The 22,646-nt window shown below is 40.7% G+C and overlaps 1 protein-coding gene across 3 annotated transcripts in view; it reads left to right on the plus strand.

The window, feature by feature from the left end:
• The window catches only part of LOC140468865 (RNA polymerase II elongation factor ELL), a 102,596-nt gene that overhangs the window by 3,452 nt on the left and 76,498 nt on the right, over positions 1-22,646 (plus strand). For all 3 annotated transcript variants that reach the window (XR_011955854.1, XM_072564925.1, XM_072564926.1), the window contains exon 2: positions 10,820-10,867. Coding sequence is in view for 2 of the 3 variants with exons in the window: in XM_072564925.1 (XP_072421026.1) it covers positions 10,820-10,867 (48 nt within the window). In the remaining variant the exon portion in view is untranslated. The remainder of the gene's footprint in view (positions 1-10,819; positions 10,868-22,646) is intronic.

Consider the following 22,646-nt stretch of genomic DNA (forward strand, 5'->3'; position numbering starts at 1 on the left):
TACTGCTTCTGTCTGTTTGTTGGTCAGTTGAATCTTGCTTTCCTTTTGCACCGCCTGCCATCAGTCAGTTTGGGTCTGCCGGTTGTTGGCAATTTAACTGCACTTTCCAGCTGAGGCCAGCTGCAGTTGGTCAGTCCATTTGTTGCCGTATGTCCTGGAGACTGAGTGCTGAATATGATTGTCAATCATTATGGCTTTAAATATATGTTAAAGCAATGCACAGAAATTTAAAAATATTATCTCTTCCTGAAAATGTGGTTACACTCCCTTAAAATTGACCATTCCCTGAGTTTTTAATAAGCTTGCTATGTTTGTAATTGAGAACATTGACTTGTGTAAATTCTGGAAGTTGGAGTCTGTTTGCTCATAGGTTTAATGTAATAAAATGATTACATCTTAAAATCTTTCATATTGTGCAGCATAAGCTCTAGTTTACAATTGTTATAATGAAGAAAACTTAAATGCTGGGAATGCACGGCATGGAGTCTATAAGAATCAGTAAAAAGATGTTAGTATGCAGCTAGGTCATTGACATGCCGTGTGCTGCAAGTCTTAAACAAAAATCTGGAAATTGTAATTTTAAAGTTAAGGATGTGATATTCAAAAATAGATTGTGGCCATGCACATCAGAATATATTTAAAATATTAAATTGTTTGATGTTCAACCCTGCATTTATTTTAAAACGTACTGTTACAGCCATTTATCAAATGCAAATGTGAATAAGTGTAGTGTTAAATTTCGAGCAAGGTGTTTTAATTTTTCACCTAGATTGCTGCATTGAAGTGATTAGGAAGCATCATGGAGCGCAGTAGCAATTTTTTGTTGTCTAATTGTAGTTAAGATTGTTTTGTTATTCATGTCAGTTGCTTTTGGCTGACTGAAACGTTCTTGGCTGCACTGTTTCCAAAGTTAATTTCTTGTCAGACAGATGCTTCCCCTTCTCCTCAGCCTGATAGTAATCTTCAAATGGTACCAAATATAACTTAGCCTTGTGATCCAGTTGGTTATGGCAGTGGGTAGCTGATCCAGAAAAGGGTTTGAAGTGCACAGTACTACAGTGATTTAATTAGTCCCAGCCAAGACGGCAGGCGGAACAGGGACAGTGTGTAATTGGTTGCGAGATTCCCAAGTTAAGGAAACAAATATAAGGAAGGTGACTTGTCCCTCCAATCACTTTACAATGGAAATACACGTGATTGGGGTCAACAATACTTCCACTCCCTTCCAATCCTCCTCTAAAGACAACTGTCACTCTTATTGCCTTAGTGGGCAGCCTGTGCATTGTAGCTACTCCTGCCAGGAGACCCGCTGCTATCATGATGTGCCATATTTGTCTGTCTTGCACCATCGTCACACATCCACTGTCAGTCTACTGCAACTGCTTTGTGATATCTGTCATTGCATTTTAGTTGACCCTGCTATTCTGCTGCCTGCCCCTTTGCCCTCTGGAAAGGTCTCTGTGGCTTTTCGGTTCCCACCCCAGTTCAAGGGATAAGTTATTTGAATGCATTTGGGACCCTGAAGTCACTTGTGAAGTGTTTATGCGTTTGGAAGAGAAGGGTAGAAAATTCACAGAACAAGAAGACAAAGTAGTGTGCCAAAAAGTTATCATTTTAAAGAAGAATAAAATTTTTGCAACACTACACTTTGCTACGCATTGGCTTGTTGCTGCCTACCACTTAGTACAATGTGAATGCAGTTATTCACTGAGTTGGTGTTGATTTTGCTTTCTATTGGCTATGCAAAACTTTATTGCTTTGAAAATATTCATATGATTGTGTTTTCTGTTTGTGTTACTTATTTGCAAGCTGTTTGACTGCAGAAGGCTTCACAACCAAGTCCTCGCCCAAAATGTAAACATTGTCCATATCTTTAGCTTTCTATTTTTATTCATTCATAGGATGTGAACATTGCTAGCAAGGCTAGAACTTATTGTCTGTCCTTAAGTACTCTTGAGAATGCAGTGGTGAGCCGCCACCTTGTGTTTATATGAATCAGGAACAAGAATAGCCTGGTAGGCCCATTTCACGGAGTGTAGCAAGTCCACTCAGTATCGAGAAATCAAGTCATGAAATCTGCTAAGGGAATCTGCAAAGAATTTGAACTGCTGCATTAGCAGTGATTTTTCCAATTTTTGAGGGTCAGTACTGTGTTGAGTGAGACAGTTACCTCTTTGCTATCGATAAAGGCTCACATAGATATTTGCAGTTGCTTGCATGACCAACATGGCCGTTTTGTATATGTTTTTTCGAAGCTTTCTCAGCAGGGCTTGCATATGTTTAACTTCTGGTCTCTGAACTGCTCTGACTGGTTTGTTTTGCTGAGTGCCAAAATGAATCTGAATTAATCAAATTATATTAAACATACAAAATTCTTTAATCAGTCACTGCTTTGCACAGGAGGTTGATGTAATATTAAATTTGTAGTAAATGTGTGTGTGAGAAAGAAAAGCATTAAATTTTGGTTTGGAAACTGATTGAGGTGCAAGTCAGGTACCTGAGACTTGAACATTTGTTGACCCTTTGGCTGCCAGTTTTTCTTGTGAAACTGGAATGTTTGCTTTCAAGCTGCAGGCAATCTTTTCAGAAGCTTAAACTATTTAATACGAAATAATATTCAATCTATAAATCGCAATTGAAAAGTATGTCAAGAATTCCCACCCTGATTTTTTTTTCTCTTTGTCATAAGAGTCATAGAGCTGTACAGCATGGAACCAGATCCTTTGCTCCACCTTATCCATGCTGACCAGATAACCTAAATTAATCTCGTCCCATTTGCCAGCATTTGTCTCATATCCCTCTAAGCCTTTTCTATTCATATATCCATCCAGATGCCTTTTAAATGTTGTAATTGTACCATCTCCACCACTTCCTCTGGCAGCTCATTCCAAATGTGCAGCACCCTCTGTGTGAGAAGTTGCCCCTGAAGTTCCTTATAAATCTTTCCCCTTCACCTTAAACCTAACCCCTCTAGTTTTCAACTCCCCTACCCCAAGGAAAAGAGCTTGGTTATTCATCCTATCCATGCCCATCATGATTTTATAAATCTCTATAAGGACACCCCCTCAGTCTCCGACACTCCAGGGCAAATATCATCAGCATATTCAGACTTGGTCTATAGGTCAAACTCTCCAACCCTGGCAACATCCTTGGAAATCTTTTCTGAACCCTTTCAAGTTTCACAATATCCTTCCTATAGCTGGAGACCAGAATTGAATGCAGTATTCCAACAATGGCCTAACCAATGTCCTGTACAGTTCCAATATGACCTCCCAACTCCTTTACTCAATGCACTGACCAATAAAGGTAAGCATACCAACCGCTATCTTATTCTCTGGATTTATACCTCTATATGTATCTGTAGGACAGTTTAATTGTAGTTTTAATCCACGTAATGGGCATTGTATCAGAAAATTTTCTATTGTTTGAGTCTGATTTTAATCTGTTCTTCCAGGTACATATTTTGCAGCAATGAATTTTGATTTATTTAATTGACTTGAATTGCACTGACCTTTAGATTTAGAAGGCAAGAAGCTAAAATTAACCATGCTTTATATTTTAAGGGGAAAACAATTCTCTGGACAGAATTCTTGATTAACTGCTTTGATGTATTTACTTGTACTCATAATGTTTGTTGAATCATTAATTTGTTTTAAATGTAAAAAATGGAATTTTGCTGAGCATTCAATATAGTTAATCCTGATTCTGACATTTCACACAAATAAGACATCGTTTTGGAGTGCAGTAACAGTGAACTAGAACTTAACATTGATTTGTGACAAGCTGGCAAGAGATGAATGACTGGTTAATTCTTTTGTGGTGTGAGTTACGGGAGGAATGTTGGCCAAGACTTGTGGGATGTTTTATTGGTAGTTAAGCAGGTGGATCTGCATGTGAAGGATGGATTAGAAGTACTGAACTAGTCTAATTTGTTTTACTGCCTGCAAGTACGGAAACATTGCCCAGAAAAGGCATCATTAAGCAATACTGGCTGAGCAATAACCTGCTCGCTGCTGCCAGCATCACTCAGTTCATGACCTCACTACAGCTTTGGTTTAAACATGGACTAAAGAGCTGGAGTCCAAAGGTGAGCTGAGAGTTACTGCCTTGATATCGCACAACATTTGACTGAGTTTAACATAGAGTCAAGGGAAATAAGGAGGAAGTCTCGATTTGGAGTCATAGCTGACACAAAGGAAGATGGTTGTGGCTGTTGAAGTTCAGTCACTTTGGGTCCAGGGCATCTGCAGGAGTTCCTCAGGATAGTGTCCGAAGCCAAACTGTCTTCAACTGCTTCATCAATGAGCTTCCCTCTGCACACCATTACTTCTGACTTTGATAATCTTCAGCGAACATGACTCCTGAGACACTGAAACATGTGCAAATGCTGCAACATCTAAACAATATCCAGGCTTGGGTTGACAAATAGCAAGTAACGTAGGACTAGTTGCACATAAGCAGTGGTTAAGAGCAGGTCAGAGGCTCGGAATCCTGCAGATAGAGATCTTGCAGCAAGTAATTTGCCTCATGTCACTGAAAAACCTGTTCACTATCTACACGGCATGTCAGGACTGAGGTGGAATAATCTCCACTTGCCTGGATGAGTGCAGCTCCGACAACACTCATGCTTTTGTATTTACAAATAAAAAACGCACTTATTCTTGAAACCATCCAGGACAAAGCAACCTGCTTTACTTGTGTCCCATCCCCCAGCATTTACTACACTGTCGTAGTATGTATCATCCCCAAGATACACTGCAGAAATTTACCAAGACTCCTTAGACATCATCGCTACAAACCCATGATCACTACCATTTTGAGGGACAAGGGCAGCAGGTACATGGGAACACGACCATCTGCATGTTCCCCTCAAAGCCACGCACCAATCTGACTTGGAAGTATATTATTGTTCCTTCACTGTTGTCCATAGTTTCATAGAGATGTACAGCACAGAAACAGACCCTTTGGTCCAACTTGTCCATGCTGACCAGATATCCTACATTAATCTAGACCCATTTGCTAGCATTTGGCTTATATCCCTTTAGACCCTTCCTATCCATATATCTATCCAAATGTTGTAATTGTACCAGTCTCCCCCATTTCCTCTGGCAGTTCATTCCATACACGCACCACCCTCTGTGTGAAAAAGTTTATGCTTGGGTCCCTTTTTTAAAGCTTTCCCCTCTCGCCTGGATCAAAATCCTGCAACTCTGTCCCCAGCAGCAGTGTGAGTGTACCAACATCAGTTGGAGTACAGTTCAATAAGGCAGCTCGCTACCATCTCATGGTCTTACATCCCATGAATGAATTTTAAAAACAAGCCCAATCAATCCCACTCCTTCCATTTAAAGAAATATACAAGGTGTCATGTGTCTCTTTGAAGAAATGTTGAAATGAAACCCCATCTCTGTCTGAAAAAGTGAACAACAATTCTTCAGAACAATATTTATGTTTCAGAGTCAACAGTGTGGTGCTAGAAAGGCACAGCAGGTCAGGCAGCATCCAAGGAGAAGGAGAATCGACGTTTCCAGCATGAGCCCTTCACACTTCTCACTTTCTCTACTATTAATGTTTCAGCCATGCACGTTATTTAAAGAGCAAGCAATAAAATAGCTCATTTTCTTAGATTGTTCTAAACATTGGTTGATACACATTAAACCTTGTAAATTGGCTTGAATTGAATATTTTAAACTGTCTTTATAATTTTTGTAAGATTGGAGTCTGAGAGTTGCACTTTAGCTTTAGAGTTCCAAATTGTTGGTTCAGGTCCCACTCCATGGCAAAAGTCAAGTTTGACTTTTTAGGAAAGCAAATCTTAGTAGGACTTTCTACTTAATGGTAAGGTCCTAGAATGTTGTTTAACAAAGGGACCTTGGAGTGCAGGTTCATAGCTCCTTGAAAGTGGAGTGGCAGGTAGATCGGATATTGAAGAAGGCGTTTGGTATGCTTTCTTTTATTGGTCAGAGTATTGAGTACAGGAGTTGGGAGGTCATGTTGCGGCTGTACAGGACATTGGTTAGGCCACTGTTGGAATATTGCATGCAATTCTGGTCTCCTTCCTATCGGAAAGATGTTGTGAAACTTGAAAGGGTTCAGAAAAGATTTACAAGGACGTTGCCAGGGTTGGAGGGTTTGAGCTACAGGGAGAGGCTGAACAGGCTGGGGCTGTTTTCCCTGGAGTGTCAAAGGCTGAGGGTTAGTTAGCCTTACAGAGGTTTACAAAATTGAGGGGCATAGATAGGGTAAATAGGCAAAGTCTTTCCCTTGGGTGGGAGAGTCCAGAACTAGAGGGTATAGGCTTAGGCTGAGAGGGGAACGATGTAAAAGGGACCTACGGGGCAACTTTTTTACGCAGAGGGTGGTGCGTATATGGAATGAGCTGCCAGAGGAAGTGGTGGAGGCTGGTACAATTGCAACATTTAAAAGATATTTGAATGGGTATTTGAATAGGAAGGGTTTGGAGGGATATGGGCTGGGTGCTGGCAGGTGGGACTAGATTGGGTTGGGATATCTGGTCGGCATGGACAGGTTGGACCAAAGGGTCTGTTTCCATGCTGTACATCTCTCTGACTCCGGTGCAGTACTGAGGGTTTGCTAGATTGTACAAAGTGCAGTTTTTGTGATTGAGATATTAAACAGAGGCTTTGTTTGCCCTCTTAAAGTGGATGTAAAAGATCCAATGGCACTATATTCAAACCATATTCTAAATGGGACCTAACTAGAGCTTTATTAAGTCTCAGAAGCACATTGCTGCTGTTACATTCCAACTCTCTTGAGATAAATGACAATATTGCATTTGTTTTCTTAACCACTGACCCAACTTGCAAATCAACCTTTAGAGAATCCTGGACAAGCACTCCGAGATCCCTTTGTACTTTGGTTTTATGAATTTTCTCACCATTTAGAAAATAGTCCATGCCTGTACTCTTCTTTTCAAAGTGCAAGACCTCGCATTTGCTCACGTTGAATTTTATCAGCCATTTTCTAGACCACTCTCCTGAACTGTCTAAATCTTCCTGCAGCCTCACCACCTCTTCAGTACTACCTGCCTGCCCATCTAACTTCGTATAATCACTGTACTCTGCCAGAATGCCCCCAGTACCTTCATCCAGATCGTTAATATATAAAGTGAACAGCTGCAGCCCCAACACTGATCCCTGCGGGACACCACTTGTCACCTTCTGAAAAAGAACCTTTTATTCCAACACTCTGCCAGACAGCCAATCCTCAATCCATGCCAGTAGCTCACCTCGAACACCATAGGCCCTCATCTTACTCAGCAGCCTCTCGTGAGGCACCTTATCAAAGGCCTTTTGGAAGTCTTGGTAGATAACATCCACCAGGTTTCTCTGGTCTAATCTACTTGTTACCTCTTCAAAGAATTCTAACAGGTTTGTCAGGCACGACTTCCCCATACTAAATCCATGCTGACTTGTTTTAATTCAACCGTGCACTTCCAAGGATTTAGAAATCTCATCCTTAACGATTTCTACTTTAGCCTCTCATTTGTTTCTTATGTATTGAAAGAAACTTTTATTATCATTTCTAATATTACTGGCTAGCTTACCTTCATTTTTGATCCTCTCCTTCCTTATTTCTTTCTTTGTTGTCCTCTGTTTGGGAAGCCTACAAAAACAATCTTCTGATTTCCCAGTGCTCCTGGCCACTTTATAGGCTTTCTCTTTTTCTTTTATACTTTTCCTGACTTCTTTTGTCAGCCATCGTTGTCTGAACTCCTGCCATTGTTGCTCTGCTGTCTTCCCCACTAGGCTCTGCTTCCAGTCGATTTTCGTCAGTTCCTCTCTCATGCCCCCTGTAATTACCCTTATTTAACTGTAACACCACTACATCTGATTTTGCCTTCACTCTTTCAAACTGCAGACTGAATTCTACCATATTATGATCACTGCCTCCAAAGTGTTCCCTTACTTTTAAGATCTTTTGTAAAGTCTGGCTCCTTAAATAGCACCAAGTCCAGAATAGCCTGCTCCCTTGTGGGGTCCATCACACGCTGTTCCAAAAAGCCATCCTGTAAGCATTCCATGAATTCCCTTTCTTTGGTTCCGTTGGCAACATTATTTACCTAGTCCATTTGCATATTGAAGTCCCCCAAGATCACTGTGACATTGCCTTTCTGACATGCCCTATTTATTTCCTGGTACATCTTGTGCCCCTGGTCCTGAGCATTGCTGGGAGGTCTGTACATAACTTCCATTGTGGTTCTTCAACTCCACCCACACGGACTCCACATCATCCAACCCTATGTCATTCAGTGCCATAGACTTAATCTTATTCTTAATTAACAAGACAACCCAGCTCCCCTGCCCACCTCCCTGTCTTTTTGATAAGTTGTACATCCTTGGCTGTTTAACTGCCAGTGCTGAAGCCCCAGCAACCACCTCTCTCTGATGCCTACCACATCATAATCATTCACATTGATTTGTGCCGTTCATTCATCTACCTGAATGCTCATAGTAGTCAAAATAAAGCGCCTTAATGCTAATTTTCTTACCTAGTCTGCCTTGAACTTAAACCCTCCACACATGCAAACCTGCTGCTTATATCTCTACTTGGCTCCTTACTCCTTGTTGCTTTCCCTCCTCAAGGCCGCCACCCCCCCCCCCCCCCCCCCCCCCCGCCAACTCACAAGTTTAAAGTCCTAGTGACCACCCTATTCATCCTTTTCACCAGAACACTGGTTCCAGATCTGCTCAGGTGGAGACCGTCCCACCAATATAGATCACCCTGGTTCCAAAACTGATGCCAATATCCCAAGAAATGGAACCCCTCTTTCCCAGACCAATCTCTTAGCCATGTGTTTTCTTCCCTAATTTTCTTATCCCTATGCCAATTAGCACGTGGCTCGGGCAGTAATCCAGATATTATGACCCTCGAGGACCTGTTCTTCGGTTTCCTTCCTGGTGCTTGATTATATAGTGAATCCTGTCATAACATCTCTTCCACATTGTTTTGGAGTTTACCTGCCCAACAAAAATCACAAACCTCAATTTTTATTCTGGCCATAATCACATTGTTATTTGAGAGTTTAGATTAGATTTTTAGATTAGGCCCTTCAGCCCAACAAGTCCACACCGACCCTCCAAAGAGCAATTCACCCACCCATTCCCCTACATTTACCCCTGGTTAATCCACCTAACACTGTGGGCAATTTAGCATGGCCAATTCACCTATCCTGCACATATTTGGACTGTGGGAGGAAACCGGAGCACCTGAAGGAAACCCACAGAGACACTGAGAGAATGTGCAAACTCCACACAGACATTTGCCTGAGGCGGCAACACGTAAATTGGTTATTCTATTTCATATATTATATCAGTGGTTAAACTTTAAAGAAAAAATATTTAATTGACTGCAAAATATTTTGATATATGTTGTGGAGATGAACTGTGCTTATGTAAATGGAAGTCTTATCTTTTTTTGCTGAATCATAGAATAGTTTTTGATGCTATGGATGTTGTGTATGTGCCTCAGTGGGTGTGGAGTGGAACTTTACCAATGTCCAACCCATTTTCATATCTGGTTATAATAAGGTAATGAGTGAAAAATAACTTCACTACTTACTTTTGAAACAGTTTCAAGTCTAAAATAATCCAAATTTTCATAACCTTCCAGAAATACCCAAGAATACATTGGAATGACTCATATCAAAACTATTAAATTTCTCATTATTGTTGCAACCTAACTTGTTTACTGACGATACTAAAGCCAATATTTTTAAAAATAACTTGCTAAGTTTATGGAGAATACTTCTATGCCGATAGAAAACTATAAGATTTTATCCATCAATATAATTGTACTGCTAGCCATTCATGTAACTGATATGTTTATAATTTAGCATGCAGTACCAAACCAGCAGCTAAATGTTCTACATTAGCATATTGAAAGTGCAAATGAATGTAAAAGTTTTGTTTGCAAATGATTTTTATATATAGTCATATTTACTAGATGCTCATATGTGGCAATGATTACATTTGTTCATTCGTGGGATTTGGGCATTGCTATTAAATTGTCGCCATTAGGTGAGCTTTTAATTCTGGATTTTCATTGAATTCAAATTTCACCATCTGCCATGGTGGAGTTTTAACCCTTGTCCCAGAGTTTACCGTGAGATTCTGGTTTACTAGTAAACTGACATTACGCTGCGCCCCCTTCCAGCATAGATTATTACCTGGTACAGTGGATGGAACGTTTTTCACACATCCGTAGTCTTAAAATATGTACTTTGTTAGTCTAGAGTAAAAGAATGAGAACCTTTTACTTTTGCTGTGGATAAAGCAATTAGGGATTTCAAGGTGGCTTGGTTAATTTTCAGCATAATAAAATGTTTTGGTTGAAGATCCAAATGCACAAGTTAAAAGCCAGTAGTATGAAGGATTGTCTTGTGCAGCATTTTTGATCAAAGATGCAGGTGGCAATAATTTATTTTTGGATTATGTTCAGCATGGATTGGTTGGACAGAAGTGTGTATGTATGACTATGAATCGGGCTGTAGAACCTAGATATTAGGGAAGGCTATTAAAGTGGAATGAAGAAATAGGTTGAAAAGAGAAGTGGATGGCTTTCTAAAAGGAGATTGGAGGAATGTGATTGGGGAGTGTTTGTGTCTTAAGTTTTTATTCTGTTAAACTGGTATTTTTGACCAGGCATTCGCGTCAAAATAAGGTCACATTTTTGTTACGTAGATAAAATTTTATTGCACAATTTTCCTAGGTGTTATACTAATCTATAAGCTTAAAAGTATAGATCACTCCTGTCTTATCAGCTTGCATTTGAAGCTAAAATTTATTTTGTTTTCTAGGCTTCCTTACCGAATCAACCAGTAATCTGCTTCCAGGGAAATCAGGGGGTAAGTACTTTTCTTTACCTTTTTCTTTAATGTACACTATAAACTTAAAGCTCTGCTAGATTTTTTAACGAATTAATTAACAGTGAACATAACATATATAACTTTGCGTGCAGCATACATGTGATATTTGACATCAACATAAAACAAGTGAAAGAGAAACTTCAATTTATGTCGTGACTCAAATACACCAGAACATAACACCATAGGACCATTATCTTGTATACATTATTTTATAAAATAAAATATAGCACAAGAACAGGCCCTTTGGCCCACCAAGCCTGTGCCGAATCATAATCCTTATTTAGACAAGCTATTTATTGCCCATATGTGGTTTCTATGACTCTGTTTGTCTCCCGTTCATGTGTCATTTGAGGTACTCCTTAAACATTGCTACTGTGTCTGCTTCCACCACCTCCACTGGTAGTGTATTTCAAGTACCCAATACCCTCGGTGCGAAAACTTTCCCCCACACTTCTCCCCTAAATATTCCTTCTCTGACTTTGAATCCGTATCCTCTTGTAATTGATCTTTCCACTCTGGGGAAAAGCCTGTGACTATTCATCCTGTCTATGCCCCTCATAATTTCTGTAGACCTCAATCAGATCACCCCTCAACCTCTATCTTTCCAGTGAAAACAATGAGTTTATCCAACCCCTCCTCATAAACCAGGCAACATCCTGGTAAATCTTCTCTATACCCTCTCCAAACCATCAACATCTTTTTGCTAGTGTGGCAACAAGCACTGCGTGCAAAATTCCAAATATGGCCTAACTAAAGCTTTATACAGCTTTAACATAACTTGTCAATTTCTATTTTATACCTTTGACCCACCTGTATTGCCACTTTCAAAGATCCCTGTGCCTGTAAGCCCAATCCCTCTATGTAAGTGCTCTTAAAGGTTCTGCCATTTGTTGTATAATTCACACCTGAATTTGATCTTCCAAGATGCAGCACCTCATATTTGTCCATATTAAATTTCATTTGCTATTTCTGTGCTCAAATCTGCAATCTATCCGTATCCTTTTGACAGTCCTCCTCACTTCTGCAGCTCCATCAGTTTTGGTGTCATCTGCAAGCATATTAATCTGACTACCTACAGTTTCCTCCAGATCATTAATATATATGCATATTACAAACAACTAAAGTCCCAAAACTGATCCCTGCGGAACACCGCTAGTTACTGATCTCAATTCTGAAAAGCACCCTTCTGCTGCTACCCTCAGTCTTCCATGACTAAACCAGTGCTGTATCCATCGAGCCAGCTCATCCCGGATCCCATGCAACCCTTCCTTTCGTACCGACCTGCCATGAGGTACCTTGCCAGATGCCTTACTGAAGTTCATGTAAACAACATTCACTGCACTTCCCTCATCAATCATTCTTGTCACCTCATCAAAAAAAACTCAATCAGTTGGTGAGACATGACCTTCCCTGCACAAATCCATGCCACTTATCACTAACAAGTCCATTCTAAATATGAGTAAATCCCATCTCTGTGCCTCTTCTCCAACAGCTTCACCACCACTGACATCAGGCTCACTGGCCTGTAGTTACCTGGATTGTCTCCCTTTCCTTTCTAAAACAAAGAAACAGCTTTGGCCATTCTTCAGTCCTTTGGAACCTTGCCTGGGGCCAAAGGGGACGCTAAGATATCTGTTAAGGCCCCAGCTGTTTCCTCCCTTGCTTCCCACAGTATCCTGGGACAGATCCCATCTGACCCTGGGGACTTGTCTACCTTAATACATTTCAAGACACTCAACGCTTCCTCTTTCATTATGTGACCGGCCCAAGAGTATTCATACACCTTCTCTAACCTCAGCATACGTCACATCCCTCTTTTTGGTGTATACTGATGTAAAGTACTCACTAAGGATGTCACCCATTTCCTCTGGTCTCTCACGTAACCTCCCTCCTTTGTTCTTAAGCAGGCCTGTCCTCCCTGGCCCCAATCTTGCTCCTAATATATGAATGTAATGCCATGGGATTCTCCTTACCTCTGCTGGCCAATGGTGTATAATAGCCTCTTTTAGCCCTCCTAACTCCCCTATATACTGCAGGTCAAGTTATGTAGGCTTGGATAGTATTTGCTTCAGTGCAGGAAGTATAACAGGTAAGGTGGTTCAGCTTGGATTATGCATGCACTTATTGTGTTGTTGCTATCATAGAGACATAGTTGGAAGAGGGACAGGATTGGCAATTTCATATTCCGGGATATCAGTGTTTTAGATGAGACAGAGGAGGAAGCAAAAGAGGTGGAGGAGTTGCGTTACTGGTTAGGGAGCATATCTCAGCTGTGTTGAGGGAGGACATCTTGGAGGGATCTTGTGTAAATAAGCACTACTGCAGCAAGATTCAATTAATGTAAACTGGCTGATTGGTTCATTTGACTTTAGTGACGCTTCAGATGGGAAAGTTGGGACACTACACAAACTTTTCTGAACAGTGCTGTGGGATTTGTGGCACCTGGCACTTGTGATTAAGCAACCTTTTCACCAAGATGGAGTCTTGAATTATTTGTACACTAAACTATAGTTGTAGCTTAGGATCCCAATATAAACAGAAAATGTTAAAAAGTGTCAACAGGCCTGATATTGGTGGAGAGAAAAGCAGAATTATCATTTTAAATCAATTACCTTTCATCACAACTGGAAAAAACTTTTAAGAAAGGAATGTAACAAATAGAAGCTGGTGTAGAAGCTCTTCAGAAAGACTAGCCTTTTGTAATAATTCCTACAGATTGTCTACCTTTGTGCCAGTTTGTTTTCCCATAATCCCTATACATTGAATATCCAGAAATCTAGTAGGTGTTGAGCAAGTGAAAGATTGGGGGTGCAAAAAGAGCAAAAGGCAAAGTAACCATCTTGGCCTCTCGAGATTCTCTTTAGCGTCTAAAATATTCAGAGAAATCCACTCTCATCCTTTCGGGGAAGCACTCTCATTTCTGACGCTGAGCTAAGGTTGACATCTAACATAAGGCTAGGATCTCCATAGTCCTCAACATCATTCTGTCATTGAATCTTGCCTCCTTTCAAAATTTATTTAGGGAGTTCTATTCCTTTTTAGTTATTAATTATTGGTCTCCAGCCTCCAACAGATTTTAACTGAAGGTAAATGGGAGAATATAACATCAAAGATGCAGCTCCTCATTTGAGCAATGCATTGAGAATGTTTGATATCAGAGTCCTTAAGTACAAGAAAAATGCCATTGGTTGTGACGAATGAGAAGGTTATTGGCCTTTCGACTTGTAAAAGTAGATCATGTGGAGAGACTTAAAAGAGAAATGCAAAATTCTGAGGATATAAAAATAAAAATTGCTGGAAAAGTTCAGCATGTCTGGCAGCATCAGTGGAGAGAAACCAGAGCTAATGTTTCGGTTCAAACTTTCCTCAGAACCAGTTTTTACTCTGAGGATATAGTTGATTCTAAGTAATTCAGAATAGCAGATAGATTTTTCACTACACCAAGGTTAATTAAAGTTCCTATAGTCTTCAAAATAATATTAGGGATAATATTGGGCAGCATGATGGCTCAGTGGTTAGGGCAGCTGCTTCACAGCACCAGGAACCTGGGTTTGATTCCACCTTCAGGCAACAGTCTGTATGGAGTTTGCACATTGTGTCTGCTTGTGTTTCTTCCCATAGTCCAAAAATGTGCAGGTTAGGTGGAAGTGGAAAATAGTGATACAGTAGAGGGTTGGGTCTGCATGGGATGCTCTTCGGAGGGTTGGTGTGGTCTTGATGGGCTGAATGGCCCGTCTCTATTCTCTAGCGATGCGGTTTCTATTTTTTTCTCCTAATATTTTGGTGCAGGTACTTTTTTTTAAATTTGGCTTTTCTCTCTTGGGAAATGTATAAAATGCATCCGTTACTCTTAGAAAGTTACCCGTAATGTCTACATCAGGAAAATCCATATACTGGTGGATAAGGTGTTATTTTTCATTGTCAAATGTGTGCTACTGAATTTGTGGGTTACCAAATATTAACTTTGGTATTGCTGCATACACAGAAATGTGTTCCAGGCTGTGGCATCGGGGATGCAAAATAGTTCAAACCATGTCAATTTAAGAGAGAAATTTTAATTTTAAAATAACTTGAATTAAGCAGTGCATATAGTGCAAATTCAGGACTTCAAATGAGTTATGTCATTTCAATTGAACAACTTGAATTAAAAGTAGTAGACTGCAGTACATTGTCAGATAATTGATCTTGTTCACATTTAATTTTGCTTAAATGTGCTATATTGTCTTTACTAAAATGCTGATCTATTCTAGAGTTTTTTTTTGCATTTCTCTTGTGAGGCTGTAAAATGTCAACGTTCACGTTTGTTGATTCCATGTTCACAATTAGGTTTTTAAATATTAAGCACTTTTAAATTTGAGAATGATGAATAGCTGTGATTTTGATCTGAATATGCTTTGACTTCGAGTTTTTCTCTTAAGGTCTGTAAAATAGTTTCTAATTTGTTCTGACCATGTTGATCTTGATTTAGGCAGGGGTTCAAAAGCTTTTTGTTCCTAGCAAGAAAGTGACTTGGAATTTAAAAGAGCTAAAAAATCTCTGTAGACCTTTTAAAAATAATAAGCAGTGCCTGGAACTTGAAGTCTCAACCCTATTTTCAACAGATCCATCTTCTGTCAGTATGGGAAAAAGGATGGAGTAAATACTCAGCAAGAGCATTTGAACAAGGTAAAGAGTTGAAATAGCTATTTTGGCTTTTGCAAGAGCCTCAACCCAAAAAGTCAGAAGCACAAATTAATAGAATGGACTTAGTCACTCTTGGTGGGTGAATATGCTCTGTGTAATTGCCATGATGTGAGGATATTTTTAAATCACTTATTCTTTAAATTAAAAAAAAGCTCCAGTTTAAAAATAAACTGATTTGATTTACCAGACTCTTTGCTGCAGGTTGAGAAAAAGAGTGTCTTGCCATGAAGTTTGAATAAACCTCTTGGTTGACATTTCCCCAAGTGCTACTTGGCTGAGTTTCAGAGCTACATTTGTCCGTGCAGGGGGATCTGAGTTCACAGCTTGATTAACAGTGAAAAAGGCTATTAAAGGTTTGGCTGTCCAATGTATAGTATGAGTAGATGCTTGTTTGTTTCCTAAGTGATTAACTACTTGAATGGGTCTAAAATAAAAAGGAATTTATTTTAGCTGTCACTTGTGTAGAAATGAGAATTGTTTGATTGTTAGAATGTTTTGTCTTGACTTAGCTCATAAGGTTTGGCTCTGTGGAGGTGGGTTAGAGGCTCCGAGAGTCCATGAGATGGGAAAGGTATGAATTGGCATAGAGGGTACGAAGCGCTATGAATAAGTGTGCAACATAAATTAATATGGAGGCTATGGGGAACCATGGAGAGGTTGGGTGTGAGGCATAAGGATTATAGGGCCTAACAGCTACTGAGTCAAGTAAGGCGAAAACTCAGAATACCCAGGCGTTCCTTCTAAACAGTCAACCTCAGCAGTTGTCCACCACCATGACTGGGAGAAAAGTGCATGCATTGCATTACTTTTCATTTGGGCAAGTGCAGCATTTGTCTTTGTAGGAGAAGTGGCAAGCATTTTCAGTAGACTTCAATCAGGCATTGAATGAGGCAAATCTCTTCTGTAACTGAAGATGAGGTTCAATTCTTTTTGAAACTAAAAATTATGAACTGAAGTGAAATTGTTGCACTCATTTGGACAATTTAAGTATCATGATGCTGGCAACTATATGCATAAGAATTGCTGACATACACTGACCCAGTGCCACTGTGCACGTGACGAGAAATCAACACCATGTATTCTTTTTTTACAAGTCATTTTAATAAATATGCTTACGTTTGAGTAGCATATGAAACATTGACTACCTTAGAAATGGCAGTGAGATGGGAGCATATTCTCTGTTTGATTTACCATTACTGCCTGCCCAAGTTGCTCTTGTTTATCAGCAAGCCGCTGATGAAGTTTGGCCCCAGGGTACTTGTTAATTAAACCTTAGTGATCTATTCCAAACAAAAAGTGCTTTCTTAACCTCTGAGGCATTTTTGGGATGCTTCCAACCATTCATTTTGTTGCTTTCCTGACCAAACCTTTGACTGTATTGTAGTCTCCATTTACTTTAGTTGTTAAACAGGAATAGCCATTTAATTCAGATCTGAAATATTTAGTTTATGTTGTACTTATGTGGAACATAATATTTACGCAAGCTGTCACTGAAGTTATGATCCTTTCCAGTGCAAAGTTAAATCTTGTCTGCTTGACAAAGGCATATTTCAAAACTGTCCCTTTTCATGACTGACTACTGTCAATGTTGGATAACAATGTGTTTGTCTCCATATGGCAATTCCTGATTTACTTTGGTTCTGTGAAACTTTGCCCTCCTACCATCAATATGAGGATAGAACATTCCTGGCAAAACAAAGTTTGGAGGAAATTCCCAAATTCTTGGGTCCTCTACTTTTTGTCATTTACATAAATGATTTGGATGCAAGCATAAGAGGTACAGTTAGTAAGTTTGCAGATGAAACCAAAATTGGAGGTTTAGTGGACAGCGAAAAGGGTTACCTCGGTATACAACAGGATCTTGACCAGATGGGCCAATGGGCTGAGGAGTGGCAGATGGAGTTTAATTCAGATAAATGCGAGGTGTTGCATTTTGGGAAAGCAAATCTTAGCAGAATTTATACACTTAATGGTAAGGTCCTAGGGAGTGTTGCTGAACAAAGAGACCCTGGAGTGCAGGTTCATCGCTCCTTGAAAGTGGAGTCGCAGGTAGATAGGATAGTGAAGAAGGCGTTTGGTATGCTTTCCTTTATTGGTCAGAGTATTGAGTACAGTTGGGAGGTCATGTTGCGGCTGTACAGGACATTGGTTAGGCCACTGTTGGAATATTGAGTGCAGTTCTGGTCTCCTTCCTATCAGAAAGTTGTTGTGAAACTTGAAAGGGTTCAGAAAATATTTACAAGGATGTTGCCAGGGTTGGAGGATTTGAGCTACAGGGAGAGGCTGAACAGGCTGGGGCTGTTTTCCCTGGATCGTGTGAGGCTGAGGGGTGACCTTACAGTGGTTTATAAAATTCTGAGGGGCATGGATAGGGTAAATATGCAAAGTCTTTTCCCTGGGGTCGGGGAGTCCAGAACTAGAGGACATAAGTTTAGGGTGAGAGGGGAAAGATATAAGAGACCTAAGGGGCAATGTTTTCACTCAGAGGGTGGTCCATGTATGAAATGAGCTGCCAGAGGAAGTGGTGGATGCTGGTACAATTGCAACATTTAAAAGGTTTTTGGATGGGTAATTGAATAGGAAGGTTTTGGCGGGAAATGGGCTGAGTGCTGGCAGGTGGGACTAGATTGAGTTGGGATATCTGGTTGGCATGGATGGGTTGGACCGAAGGGTCTGTTTCCATGCTGTACATCTCTAAGACTCGAAGCAGCAAAGGGTAAGATCCTGCTCCAACTGGCCTTATTTGTTTAATGGTATGACTCCGCTCTCACCCTTCCTCACAAGTTGTCAAATTGTCCTGGGTATATAAACAAGCATGGTAAGCATTTGCAAAGTGACAATTTGACAACTTGTGAGGAAGGGTGAGAGCGGAGTCATACTATTAAACAAATAAGGCCAGTTCTTATACCAGCACAAATGCTTAGATAATAAAACTTCAATCAGTTCACTTCTAATGTCCAAAATCTCTAGTCCTTATTGAACTCCCCCTTTATGTTTTGCTGTATGCAAATATGATTGCTAATGTTACTGGTTACAGTCCAGCATCTTTCAAGTGGAAGTTTGAAGCCATTTTCAGAATTCTCTTTTGCGCTATTCATGTGGTGAATTTTAAAAGGGTTCAAGAAAAAGGGACTTGGGAGGGAGTGGTGTGCTGCAGTGTTGCCGACAGCAGATAGTGTTGAGGAAATTACTTGGGAATGTCACCATCTCAAACAAAAATTTGAGTTATCTATTCAAACAATTCTGTCAACTACATTGTAAGTCAAAAGACTGTTCTTCTGTACATATTTGATATTTATTTTCATAACTATTAAAATACTTGAAAGGAAAACCTTAGTGCATTAAACAAAGATATTTGCCTGGTATTACTAAATGTTTTCTGTTGCAGTTGCAATGATGGTAATCCTAAAACTTAAAAATGGATTACTGTACTTCAGTGACAATACTGAAGTGTTAACACTCTCTTGCCTATAACACTGAAATTTTATGATTGGAAGTGAACAAACCTTGATTTACTCCAGCCTTTTAAAACTTGCGTTTGTTGCTTGACCAATGGCTTAGCAAGTGTATCCAGTGAACCATTGATTCATTTGACTAACAGGATCCCAATTCTCCAACCACTTAACACAAATTAATTTGTTCTGCAGCATGTTGGGAGTTGTAATATAGACAAAATAGTGTCTGTATAATTTTATTTACACCAGGAGTAAATCAGAGATTTGTGACTTATTATAATTTATCTGACCTCAGCAGGGCATTATCAGAGTACTGCAATTATCATCAACCACATTGAGTTAAGAAGGAGCAAGTTCATCCGATTCTTGATTATGATAAAGCAGTCACCACTGGGTGTGTTTGTGTGTGGTTGTTGAAGGAACAGAGAGCTAGAGTTGCTTGTGCCATTCCTGTGGGTGAATGTTCTACAGACATTCACTCTTGATTCTGGCAGTGGAATACAAGCTACACTGGTTTAATAACTGAGTGAGCTGTACCCATGGAACCAATGTTCACAGAACTAGAGCCTATGGAGGAATCAGCATCTCTGAAGAGGGAAAGAATATATAGTTTTCATTTTAGTTCTGTTTGGGATGGAATCCTTGATTCTTAAGAGCAGGTTTGAATAGGAGCAGAGGAGGATAATTTAGAACATAGAACAGCACAGCACAGAACAGGCCCTTCATCCCACGATGTTGTGCCGACCACTGATCCTTATGTATGCACCCTCAAATTTCTGTGACCATATGCATGTCCAGGAGTCTCTTAAATGTCCCCAGTGACCCTGCCTCCACAACTACTGAGGCAACGCATTCCATGCTCTCTCAACTCTGTGAAAAGAACCCGTCTCTGACATCCCCTCTATAATTTCCTCCAACCGCTTAAAACTATGACCCCTCGTGTTAGTCATTTCTGGGAAATAGTCTCTGGCTATCGACTCTATCTATGCCTCTCATTATCTTGTATACCTCAATTAGGTCCCCTCTTCTCCTTTTCTCCAGTGAAAAAGTCTGTTCTCAGTCAACCTCTCTTCATAAGATAAGCCCTCCAGTCCAGGCAGCATCCTGGTAAACCTCCTCTGAACCCTCTCCAAAGCATCCACATCTTTCTTATAATAGGGCGACCAGAACTGGACGCAGAATTCCAAGTGCGGTCTAACCAAAGTTTTAAGAGCTGAAACAAGATCTCACGACTCTTAAACTCAATCTCCCTGTTAATGAAAGCCAAAACACCATATGCTTTCTTAACAGCCTTGTCCACTTGGGTGGCCATTTTAAGGGATCTATGTACCTGCACCCCAAGATCCCTCTGTTCCTCCACACTGCCAAGAATCCTATCCTTATTCCTGTACTCAGCTTTCAAATTTGACCTTCCAAAATGCATCACGTCGCATTTATCCAGGTTGAACTCCATCTGCCACCTCTCAGCCCATCTCTGCATCCTGTCAATGTCCCGCTGCAACCTACAACAGCCCTCTATACTGCCAATGACACCTCCAACCTTTGTCATCTGTAAACTTGCTGACCTATCCTTCAATCCCCTCATCCAAGTCAGTAATAAACATTACAAACCATAGAGGCCCAAGGACAGAGCCCTGTGGAACACCACTCACCACAGACTTCCAGGCAGAATATTTTCCTTCTACTACCACTCGCTGTCTTCTGTTGGCCAGCCAATTCTGTATCCAGACAGCTATGTTCCCCTGAATCCCATTCCTCCTGACCTTCTGAATGAGCCTACCATGAGAACCTTATCAAATGCCTTGCTGAAATCCATATACACCACATCCACAGCTCGACCCTCATCAACTTTTCTAGTCACATCCTCAAAGAACTCGATAAGGTTTGTGAGGCATGACCTGCCCCTCTCAAAGCCGTGTTGACTGCATTTAATCGAGCCATGCTCTTCCAGATGGTCATAAATCCTATCCTTCAGAATCCTTTCTTACACCTTGCAGACGACAGACGTGAGACTTACTGGCCTGTAATTGCCGGGGATTTCTCTATTTCCTTTCTTGAAGAGAGGAATTACATTGCCTCTCTCCAGTCCTCGGGTACGACTCCAGTGGAGAGCGAGGATGAAAAGATCTTCGCAAGTGGTGAAGCAATTGCATTTCTCGTTTCCCAAAGCAGCTGAGGACAAATCTGGTCCAGACCTGGCAACTTGTCAATCTTAATGTTTGACAAAAGTTTCAGCACATCAGCTTCCTCTATCTCTGTCCATTTCAGCATGCACACCTGCTCTTCAAAGGTTTCATTCACTACAAAGTTAGTTTCTTACGTAAAGACAGAAGCAAAAAACTCATTTAGGGCTTCCCCTACCTCCTCAGACTCCACACACACGTTCCCTATGCTATCCCTGATCGGCCCTACTCTTTGTTTGACCATTCTCTTATTCCTCACATTAGTGTAAAGTGCCTTTGTGTTCTCCCTAATCCGTTCTGCCAAGCCTTTCTCGTGCCCCCTCCTGGCTCTCCTCAGACCATTTTTAAGCTCCTTCCTCGCCTGCCTGTAATCCTGTAGAGCTGAGCTTGACCCTAGCTTCCTCCACCTTATGTAAGCTACCTTTTTCCTTTTGACGAGAAGCTCTACCGCTCTCGTCATCCAAGGTTCCTTTATCTTACCACTTCTTGCCTGTCTCAGAGGGACATATTTATTCATCAGTTGCAACAACTGTTCCTTAAACAGTCTCCACATGTCTATAGTGCCTTTACCATGGAACAATTGCTCCCAATCCATGCTTCCTAACTCATGTCTAATCGCATCATAGTTTCCTCTTCCCCAATGAAATATCCTCCCTTTTTGCCTAATCCTCTCCTTCTCCATAGCTATGTAGAATGTGAGGCAGTTGTGGTCACTATCACCAAAATGCTCTCCCACCACAAGATCTGATACCTGCCCCGGCTCATTTCAGAGCACCAAGTCTAGAATGGCCTCCCCCCTTGTCGGCCTGTCAACGTACTGAGTTAGGAAACCCTCCTGAACACAAACAAAAACAGCTCCATTCAAATCTTCTGCTCGAAGGAGGTTCCAGTCAATATTGGGAAAGTTAGTCACCCATTACAACAACCCTACTACGTTCACACTTTTCCAAAATCTGCCGACCTATGCTTTCTTCCATCTCCCTGCTGCTATTGGGGGGCCTGTAGTAAACCCCTAAAGAGGTGACTGCTCCCTTGCTGTTCCTAATTTCCACCCATACTGACTCGGTAGGCAGATCTTCCTCGACAATGGAAGCTTCTGTAGCTGTGATACCCTCTCTGATTAGTAGTGCTACACCCCCTCCTCTTTCCCCCCCTCCCTATTCTTTTTAAATGCTCTAAACCCTGGAACATCCAGCAACCATTCCTGCCCCTGAGAAACCCATGTCTCTGTTATGGCCGCAACATCATAGCACCAGGTACTGATCCATGCTCTAAGTTTGTCACTTTTATTCCTGATACTCCTTGTGTTAAAGCAAACGCACTTTAACTGATACCTTGGTTCTTCCCAGGAAAATCCTTCCCACTAGCTGGTCTACCTCTTGCTATTGCCTCATCTGCATCAACTCTCACCTCCAGTGTACAGCTCAGGTTCCCACC

Source organism: Chiloscyllium punctatum, chromosome 48, assembly GCF_047496795.1.
Source record: "Chiloscyllium punctatum isolate Juve2018m chromosome 48, sChiPun1.3, whole genome shotgun sequence".
Taxonomy (NCBI): domain Eukaryota; kingdom Metazoa; phylum Chordata; class Chondrichthyes; order Orectolobiformes; family Hemiscylliidae; genus Chiloscyllium; species Chiloscyllium punctatum.